Genomic DNA, 10,565 nt, shown 5'->3' with positions numbered 1-10,565 from the left:
TGACAAATTAAATCAAATGAAAAGCTTGGGGAGGAGAAGAAAAATACATCGGGTTCGTTGTCTAAATAAACTGAAAAGAGAAAGTGAAAGTAAATTTGCCGTCGACAGACGGGAGGGTCGAAGACCAACATGGCAAAGAAAGAGAAGACGAACGCATTTTGGGGACCTTATATTTCAAACAGACAGTGGGGAACAGTTAGAGAGGATACCAGTACCGACGGAAACAGGTTTTCATTTTTTACTTTAGTCGGTGCAAACGTTTTGAAGTTGTGTTAATTGCCTACGTTAATCGTTAATCAGTTGATCACTAAAGCTGACTACAGTATTCTGGATCTGGAAATAATCGTGTGACAGACCGGAAAGCGACATTTCCGGCTATGTTCATTTTATACAATTTTATATGTTCTTTTTTATTTTTGTTTAATGCTGTACACGACAAAGGATTTATGTATCATTCTTTCTCTTTGTTTGCATAAAAATATTGTATTTGATAATATTGTGCCGCAGTGGTAGGAAAGAAAGAATTTAAGCAAATATGTACACGAATTTATTATACTCTGTCCCAAAATATCCTTGATCGATTCACATTTTGCATTAATATTCGGTATTTATAAATTACCTCAGGGTTCAAGTTAATATAATGATCATTCAAAAGTATGAATGATTTCCAAGATTTCTCTTTGAAACGAATCCTGGGAGAAAATGTATCCAAGAGAAAACGTACCTTGGTTTGTTTACTCCTAGAGAAAACGTACCCTAGGATTTCCATAATCAATAGTTTTAATAAATATTTTGTTTATTTTTTAAACACATAATCACGTACATTAATTAACTACACAATAATTGTGTTATATAGTATACACATGCACAAACATTGCCTGAGCAGTTTATTTAGCCAGCAATCAAATTTGAATTTAAATTAGCTTATCAGGTTTCAATACACAGCTAACAGATATGATGTCTACAGGGATTTTGCACTGCAACAGACCCAGATGATAACGATGAAAACTTGTAGTTTTTTTTTTTTTATATTACATTGCGATGGTGTCATAACAACAAATGTCCATAAGTATGACTATTGGAAAGGTCTCTTTTGACAAAAAGCAAATATTTAGATTTTCTGTCTCTATAATAAATGTTTGCTATATATGAATGTTTAAATATTTCCTTTTTTTGCAGTTAAACTATGATGCTATATCTTTTTAAAACTTTTCGATTGTGAACATATGTTATGCAATATGGTTTTATTTTGTTTATTTTTTTTTTTAATACCTGAAAGCTGGGACAGTTTTAAATTTCAAGAGGCAGGGAAAAGACTGTATTGTAGTGGAAATGATGGGTTGTTTGGGTTCTGTAGCGTTTCTGGCTACCGGTACTTTATTACAAAGCTTAGTCTATGGAACCACAAGGATGAGATCATCAAAGAGAGACTTTTTGGATTGAGTGGAACTGAGGTTGTTATTTGTTGATGTCATCATATATTGTAATCTGAAATCCCTTGAATTATACAAATGAATTAAGTTTTCAGTTGCTCTATCTAATCTTGTTCTAGTACCGGTAATATGTATTGACTATTTGAATTGGATCTTCAGTGTGCAGTGTATAGAGGAACTAAACTTTATGAAAAACCTACTTGTAAATACCTGTAACTTGATTGATTGTGAAGAAAGCACTGATCGATACTGAGAGGTGACCAATGAGGTCTATGGAATCTTTAGATTTTTATTGTACTGGGATGGGAATCAACAGTGATAAAAATATTCCATATATTGACAGGGAAACCACGGTGAGGACGTGAAGGAGCTCTTTTACTATGTGGATGGACTCCCAGACCACTCCTACATGAAAGCATTATACAGGTACCCACAAAATGAGTTCCCATATGAAGAGCTTCTACAGAGGAACTTGGAGAGAAATCAAAAGGACCCAGAGTTTGAACTTACTGATACAGGTTTTACTTAAATTAGAGTTTATGCTTTGAGTACATTCCTCTATAGTGAATTTACAAGAAAAGAGCATTTCATGATCAAATACTGTTTGCTAATATTCAATCTTTGGTTTAATTTTTGCCTACAAAGGAATATTTGATGAAAATGAGTACTTTGATGTGGTGGTGGAGTATGGAAAGGACCCTGCCAATGAGAAGAATCTAGTGTGCTGTTACACAATCACCAACCATTCCAGTCAGTCAGCAGACATCACTGTTCTTCCACAGTTCTGGCTTCCTAACGATGTTTCACAAAAGTAAATATTGAAGGCCATTCATACAGGCTACTTTGATTTAGTGACATTCAGTCTTAGGAGGAACAAGGAATTATTGATAATAATGAATGTCCAAAATTCTCACAGAGAAGTATACAGTCAATAATGTCTATAACAAGATGAACCCAATGTTGTTGAAGTTCATTAAACCTGTATTTTAGCTTCAATGATCCCTTCCTTCAAAGCCCCTATAAATCACCAAAGAAAGCATTCCACTATTCATATAAGCATGAATGTGTAAATCTCTTTTCTATTATCCATATAGAGTGAGTAAAATGACTTAAATTTTGGTTTAGATGGATCAACCTCTAAAGTATTAAAAGTATAAGACACCTTTTAACAATGGAAACATATTTGGGATTTGATTCAACATTTTTGATGTGTAACAAGCATTCTGAGAGTATTGCATAAGCAATACACGTCCCCTACCGGTTTGTGGAAATTGTGAAAACAATGCACTGTTATGCAGAATATCGAGCCCGAACATTAAGAAATTGGAATATAAAAAATTAATTTTCTCGAAAATATGTCAACCAGACGCTACAAAAGTGTAAACTGTAGTTTGACATTTTGAAGCTGTTCAGCAAATTTCATATTATTCCTCAAACGCATAAAGAAAAAAAGTGTGGAAAACTGAAGTGGGACAGACAGACGGACGGACATACGGACGGACGGATGGATGGCCGGACGAACTGACGGACGCAGAGGAAAGCTATAGTCCCCTTCTATGAAAACCGGTAGGGGACTAATAAACTGCTTTATAAATGTAATGCATTAGAAGGCAGGTATAGAAAGCTCTTAAGAAACATGTACACTAAAACTTGTGAACACATATATATAGTGAAATGTCAGGTATTGAAGCAAAAAAACTTAAAAGTGCATTAGCATAAATGAAAGTTAATGGCATGAACATGTCTCATAGAACACACCAAAATATATTTCAGGTGAGACGAGTGATTCAGACGAGTAATATTACAAAACATGGGGAAAAACTCACTTGGATGTTATTGTATTGAAATAGATATCAAAAGTAAAAATTCATAGTCCTTGGGAATTTAGAACAGTAACATTTTGATCTTAAAGGCTGAAGTCCCACTTTGATGCGTTTTGGATTGAAAACATAATGTTAAACATCTAAATTCAGTGTATAGGCATTATATTCATTGGATTTTTTTTTACACAATTACAGAATTCCAGTTGCTGTCGAGTATAATGGAGGCAAGTACATCATCCTCTCATCTGTTCATCTGATATTGATTATTCAGGGCATTTTTTTTATCCTTTTGGCCCAATCTGGCTCAAACTTTCTTCATAGAGTAGGAAAGGTGTGCAATGACCTTGATTTAAATATCTTTATCAAGAGATAAGGTAAAAGAATCATTTAAAAATCTTTGTGTGGAGCAGTTTTTCTGCTTTTGGCCCTATATGTCCCATACTTCACTTATCGATAATGAGTGTTAGTGGCATTGGCTATGAAGTGCTCTGGAAAAATCTGCACACGATTTTCTCTTTTATACAATAAATCAGTGTTACCTCTCTTGAATTTTATACCAACAGGGAGTAATATTTAATGCTAAAATTGATTATCTCTGATACTCTTTAACAAGAGACATAGTAGACCAAACATCTTGTTCATTTATTTTAAAAAAGAACTCATTTTTTTACATGTATACACAGAGTAACTGTTCATAGCTACTTGCTTAGTGGACAATAAGATTATCTCCAAGTGGAAATTACTCCATAGCAAAGTCAAAACTATCGTTGTCTCACATTAAAATTACCTGTATTAGTTTGTAAAAGAGGTAATAAAAATAGTGCTCTCCTAGATCATGTGTGAAGGCTAATAATAAATTATTAGAACCTTTATCTGAAATAAATGAATTGTTAAAGTTGCCTTTGACATTGATCTTTGATATTTATTTTTTTGCATGGGAACAGCAACAAAATCGAGGACGGTTAGTCTTAAATAGGAAAGAGCAGGTTGAGGTTTACACTTTTTAGCTCACCTGAGCTGAAAGCTCAAGTGAGGTATTCTGATCACATTTTGTCTGTCGTCCGTCTGTCTGTCTGTAAACTTTTCACATTTTCAACATCTTCTCAAGAACCATTGGGCCAATTTCAACCAAACTTGGCTCAAAAAATTTCTTAGACTAAGGGGATTTAAAGTTGTGAAAATTAAGGATCATGCCTTTTTACAAGGGGAGATAATAAGGAATTTTGAAAATTTTCTAGAAATTTGAAAAAATCAGCCAGGAAAGCTGAAACCTATGTAGTAGCATCTTTAGGTAGTGTAAATTCAAAGTTGTGAAATCATGACCCCCAGAGGTAGGGTGGGACCACAATGGAGGAGGTCAAATTTTTACATAGGAATATTAAGAGTAAATCTTTAAAAAATCTTCTATTTTCAGAAACCACAAGGCCAGGAAAGCTGAAACTTATGTGTAAGCACCCTTAGGTAGTGTAAATTATAACTTGTGAAAGTCATGACCCCCGAGGGTAGGGTGGGGAAACAATGGGAGGTCAAATTTAAACGTAGAAATACATAGAGTAAATCTTTAAAAATGTTCTTCACAAGAACCATAAGGCCAGGAAAGCTTAAACTTATGTAGTAGCATCCTCAGGTAGTGTAGATTCAAAGTTGTGAAAACCATGACCTTCGGGGGTAGGTGGGGCCACGAAGGGGTGTTAAACTTTAACATAGGAATATATAGAGTAAATCTTTTGAAATCTATTTCTCGTGTACCATTTGGCCAGGAAAACTGAAACTTTTATGGAAGCATCCCAAGGTATTGCAGATTCAAGGGGGGGGGCTAATTTTTAAATATCTTAAAATTAAAAAAAAAAAAATTGCCTAGAAAAGCTGTAACTTTAGTGAAAGCAACTTCAGAAAGTGTAGATTCAAATTTGTTCAATTAAAATCTGTAGGAGTAGGGTGGGGCCATATTGAGGATCCAGTTGTACAAAGGAAAACATTTTAATTATTCACAAAAACTGAAATGTTTTTATATATGGTTATACTTTTATGCAAGCATTATTACATATTGCTGATTCTTTAAAAAATTTTAAACTTTGGCCTCTGGATGATTTTGGGCCTCACAAGGGATTCAGAGTTTGATGTAGGTTCGTATTCTGTATACATGTATAAACGATTGTTTAGGGTCTTATTGAGAACTGCAGTGCTGAATGTGATATGACTAAAAAATCATCCTGTTAGAAAAGGGACTTGATTATAAATATAAGAATATCCAGGGGGGAAACTGGATTTTTTTTTTTATACAGGATCTACATGTACTACAACACATTGTCCAGATACTTTGTATTATGACTCCATGAAGATGATTTTATCATGCCTATTGTTGCTCAGGTGAGCGATGTATTAGCCCTTATACATGTATTTCATTTTCAGTTGGATATCAAACAAAACTGATTTAAAATAATATGTTTCATTTAATTTATAATCATGTACATATGTCACTCATAAATTGGCTGGGGCATATAATGTTACCCTGTTCCGTCCTTCTGTCATTCCATCATCATTCACTTTCCGATCATAATCTCAACACAGTTGCACCCATTTAACACAAATTTGACATCATAGTTTTCCCGCGTTTTGTAGAATAGCGGGAAAACGTATGATAATAACGTGTTCGAATAGATTTGCGTAGGAATGCAGGGCAGGAAGGCCAGTATTAAAGGGTCAGTGTTAATAGTAAAGGTCATTTTAACCAGTTTCACTTAGCGCACAAAGCTTAGCTAGATTCTTTTTCACGGGCATCATGGTGGCACCAAATGACAAATTCTTACAAAGAGTTACAGAAATAAGGGACTCCAAACTGTCTTCATTTGAGCAAAAGATATCCAAGCAACAAAAACAGCAACACAAACAGCAGTTGTCCAGGATTCAAGCAGCAAACGACAAGACGTTTGTTTTCAAGAGGAAGGGAAACGAAGCCCAGTACAAATTCAACAACAGCATAAGAAAAAAATTGAAAGAAGCCAACACCAGCCTAAGCGAAGGAGAACCAGAAATGGCCTTCAACAGCATTTTATCTGATTTAGAGCGTATTCATCAGAGACAAAAGTTAATTAAATTTGCAGACTCTTCCAAAACAGGTTGGTGAACATTGTAAGAATATGCACCGCATGAACTTGTGTCAGATGAGGAGGACAAAAAATGTATCTTTAAAGCAGAAATCAGGGCGGAGAAGAAATTAAAAGAGGAGAGGATACAGAAGGCGAGGGCAGCCAGGCGTACCAACCCATACTCGGAGTGAGCCAGCAGCGTGCAGAACCAGTCCAAGTCCTACTACAGCAGTAAAAAATCGAGGACATGCTTCGAATGCTGTTTTTCCGGTCATTGGACAAAGAATTGCACTAACACCAACAACAACAAAGAGACAGGCTCTATATTGAGTACTTTAGACAGTAATGTTCAAAGTATGTGTAGTGTTCGCAGCAAAGATTTACGCGCATGCGTGAGTGAGGATTTTTCAGAGAATAAAAATAATGTCTGCGGTTTTGTGGCCACAGTAGAAGAAATGCCACTGTGAAAATTTGGTTAAAAACTGTGCATTATTTAATATATGAAAAAACTTTTAAAAATTCCAATGAACAAATTTTATTTTTTGTAATACTGTTAACACATGTATTCATAACAACATCTCATAACACATTAATGTTAACGTCGAATAACGTCAATTTCAGCACAATCGAAAGTCACTGTTATTTGAAATTGAATTAACAAAATTAATAACGCGTGTGACCACCATTTGTGTTCACGCATGCTTGACAGTGACACCTCATTGATGCCAGAAAGTGTTCAGAAATGCTTGAGGGATGTTGTTCCAGATGTTGGTTAAAGCCTGGCCTAAATCAACCAATGTCACTGGCTGATTTGGTAAACATCTTTCCATTTCATCCCAGACATGCTCGATCGGCGACAAATCGGGGGAAACAGCTGGCCAATGCAAGACATCGACATTCTGTTGAACAAACAAGTCTCTGACTACATGTGCAACATATGGCCTTGCGTTGTCTTGCTGCAGAGTGATGTGATTTTGATGTCTCTGTATGAAGGGTATCACATGACGCTGAATAATTTCATCTCGACAGTCTGATTAAAATCAAACCTTCCACTAGCTCCTTTATTTTGATGGTCGCGACCATCAAAATAAAGGAGCTAGTGGAAGGTTTGATTTTAATCAGACTGTCATCTCGATAGCGTAAGCTGGTGAGATTTTTATTGACAATTTGTAGAGGGGTCCTTCCATGTGCTGATATTCCACCCCACATCATAACGCTACCTCCACCAAATTGTCGACGTTGCACAACACAAGCGTCCTGGTAACGCTCCCCAATGTGACGATACACCCTACAATGGACCATTTTTACTATATGGCTATATTGGTCCCACCCTAGAGTCTGAACCCCTGACCCAGGGGCCATGAACTTCACAATTTTGGTTGAGGGCTTCATGATTACCATAATCATGTATTTAGTTTTTTAACAAATACCGGTATATATGGGAGTAGAGAAGAAGATTTTCTAAGATTTAATACATTTTTACTATATCGCTATATTGGCTGAACCCTAGATCAAGAACCCCTGACCCAGAGGCCATGAATTTCACAATTTTAGTTGAAGGCTTCATGGACATCATAATAATGCATTTAGTTTTTAACAAATGTATAGAAGAAGAAGATTTTCTAAGATTTAATACATTTAACTATATGGCCATATTGGCCCCACCTTAGAGCCAGAACCCTTGACACAGGGGTCATGAATTTCACAATTTTGTAGAGGGCTTCATGGACATCATAATCATCCAACCATTTTTTTCCTCATGTGTGGAAGTAGAGGAGAAGATTTTTGAAAATTTGGCTTTTTAGCTCACCTGAGCTGAAAGCTCAAGTGAGCTTTTCTGTTCACTTTTTGTCCGGTGTCCGTCTGTTCGTCCGTCTGTAAACTTTTTACATTTTTGACTTCTTTCAATTTCAACCAAACTTTGCACAAAGCATCATTGGGTAAAGGGGATTTAAGTTTGTTAAAATAAAGGGACACACCCTATTTTAATGGGAAATAATTAGGATTTATTGAAAATTTGGTGATATTTTTCAAAAATCGTTTCAAAAACCATTTTGCCAGAAAAGCTGAAACTTGTGTGGAAGCATCCTCAGATAGTGTAGATTCAAGTTTGTTCAAATCATGGTCCCCGGGGGTAAGGTGTGGCCACAATGGGGGGGGGGGGTCGAAGTTTTACATAGGAGTATATAGTGTTCATCTTTAAAAATCTTCTTCCCAAACCCATTTGGCCGGAAAAGCTGAACTTGTGTGGAAGCATCCTCAGATAGTGTAGATTCAAGTTTGTTCAAATCATGGTCCCCGTGGGTAAGGTGGGGCCACAATGGGGGGTTGAAGTTTTACATAAGAGCATATATAGTTCATTTTTTAAACTCTTCTTTCCAAAACCATTTGGTTAGAAAAGCTGAAACTTGTGTGGAAGCATCCTCAGAAAGTGCAGATTCAAGTTTGTTCAAATCATTGTCCCCGGGGGTAAGGTGGGGCCACAATGGGGGGGGGGGGGGTGGTCGAAGTTTTACATAGGAGTATATAGTGTTCATCTTTAAAAATCATCTTTCCAAAACCATTTGGTTAGAAAAGCTGAAACTTGTGTGGAAGCATCGTCAGAAAGTGTAGATTCAAGTTTGTTCAAATCATGGTCCCCTGGGGTAAGATGCGGCCTCAATGGGGGTTGAAGTTTTACATCGGAGCAAATCTTCTTCTCCAAAACCATTTGGCTAGAAAAGTTGAACTTGTGTGGGAGCATCCTCAGATAGTGTAGATTCAAGTTTGTTCAAATCATGGTTCCCAGGGGTAAGATGGGACCACAGTGGGGGGGGGGGGGGGGGGGGAGAGGTGGGGTGGAAGCTTTACATAGGAGTATGTAGAGTTAAAATGTAAAATTGACTTCTCAAAAACCAATAAGACAGAAAACTGAAACTTGTTTGGAAGCATCCTCAAATAGTGTAGATTCAAGTTTGTTCAAATCATGGTCCCTGGGGGTAAGATGGGGCCACAATGGGGGGGGGGGTCAAAGTTTTACATAGGAGTGTAAAGAGTTAATCCTTTAAAAAATTTCTACTCAAAAACCATTTGGCCAGAAATGCTGAAATTTGCATTGTCGCATCCTCAAATAGTGCAGATTCAAGATTGTCAAATCATGGTCCCTAGGGTAGATTCAAGTTTGGTCAAATTATGATCACCGGGGGTAGGGTAGGGCAACGATGTGGACCGGTTAAATCTTTACAAAGGAATATATTGAGAAAAATCTTTTTCTAAAAAAAACCCCATTTTCTTTTTTAGAAAAGGTGCAACGTAAGTGAAAGCAACCTTAGATAGTGTAGATTCAAATTTGTCAAAATCATATTTTTCAGGAGTAGGATGGAGCCATATGGGGGGGGGGTTCCAATTTTACAAAGGAAAACATTTTAAATTCACCAAAACTCAGATGTTTTCAAGCATTTTGACATATTTTTGATTCATTAAAATTGAATATACTTTGGCCTCTAGACAATTCTTGGGCTTCACAAGTTTGATGTAGGTTTATATCCCATTTGATTTAGATCTTCTTGAGAGCTGAAATGCTCAATATATTGATTTTTTTAAAATACAGGATCTGTTAGACTACATTGTCCATATTTTTTTGGGGTATATTTACTCCGCTGATTATATAATGTCTAATGTTGCTCAGGTGAGCAATGTGGCCCATGGGCCTCTTGTTTGCATATTTGGCCCCATTTGTGGTGCCCCAGGGTTGGTAGAGCCAAGAATTTCACAATTTAGTTTCCTCTTACCATGGAGATGCCTCACACAAAAAATGGTAACAATTAGCCTTGTAGTTTTTAAGAAAAAGTTAAACATAGGTAATCACAGATTACAAAGCTTACAAAGACGAGGCATCACCTTTATGAGGCATCACCTTTATGAGACCACCGTTATCATATTATATGAAAATCATACTTTATGATCTTGGATATTCATGGATACTGTTTTAACACAATATCGTATATCATCTGTTAAAGAATTGTATGATAATCTTAATTTCATTTCATATGGTATAAAAGGTACATATTATCAATACAATAATATAAAATACAATATTGCGTCCTATCATACTGACAATATATATCAAATAATACAATAAAATACCACAATAAACAATGATGAGATATGATATTGTAACATTTGATATGACATTGTACTGTGTTATACATTATTGTATTTGATCACATAATACAATATCA

At 35.9% G+C, this 10,565-nt stretch overlaps 1 protein-coding gene across 1 annotated transcript in view; it reads left to right on the top strand.

Annotated features, from left to right (window-relative positions):
* Positions 1-10: 10 nt before the first annotated feature.
* The window catches only part of LOC128188240 (uncharacterized), a 38,611-nt gene continuing 28,056 nt past the window's right edge, over positions 11-10,565 (top strand). Inside the window, exons 1-5 of the mRNA XM_052859173.1 lie at positions 11-227; positions 1,280-1,454; positions 1,777-1,951; positions 2,079-2,244; positions 3,452-3,480. Of these exons, the coding sequence (XP_052715133.1) occupies positions 130-227; positions 1,280-1,454; positions 1,777-1,951; positions 2,079-2,244; positions 3,452-3,480 (643 nt within the window). The 5' untranslated portion in view covers positions 11-129. The remainder of the gene's footprint in view (positions 228-1,279; positions 1,455-1,776; positions 1,952-2,078; positions 2,245-3,451; positions 3,481-10,565) is intronic.

Source organism: Crassostrea angulata, chromosome 6, assembly GCF_025612915.1.
Source record: "Crassostrea angulata isolate pt1a10 chromosome 6, ASM2561291v2, whole genome shotgun sequence".
NCBI lineage: Eukaryota > Metazoa > Mollusca > Bivalvia > Ostreida > Ostreidae > Magallana > Magallana angulata.
Note: the sequence above shows the minus strand (reverse complement) of the source record. Positions and strands in the feature narration are given on the sequence as shown.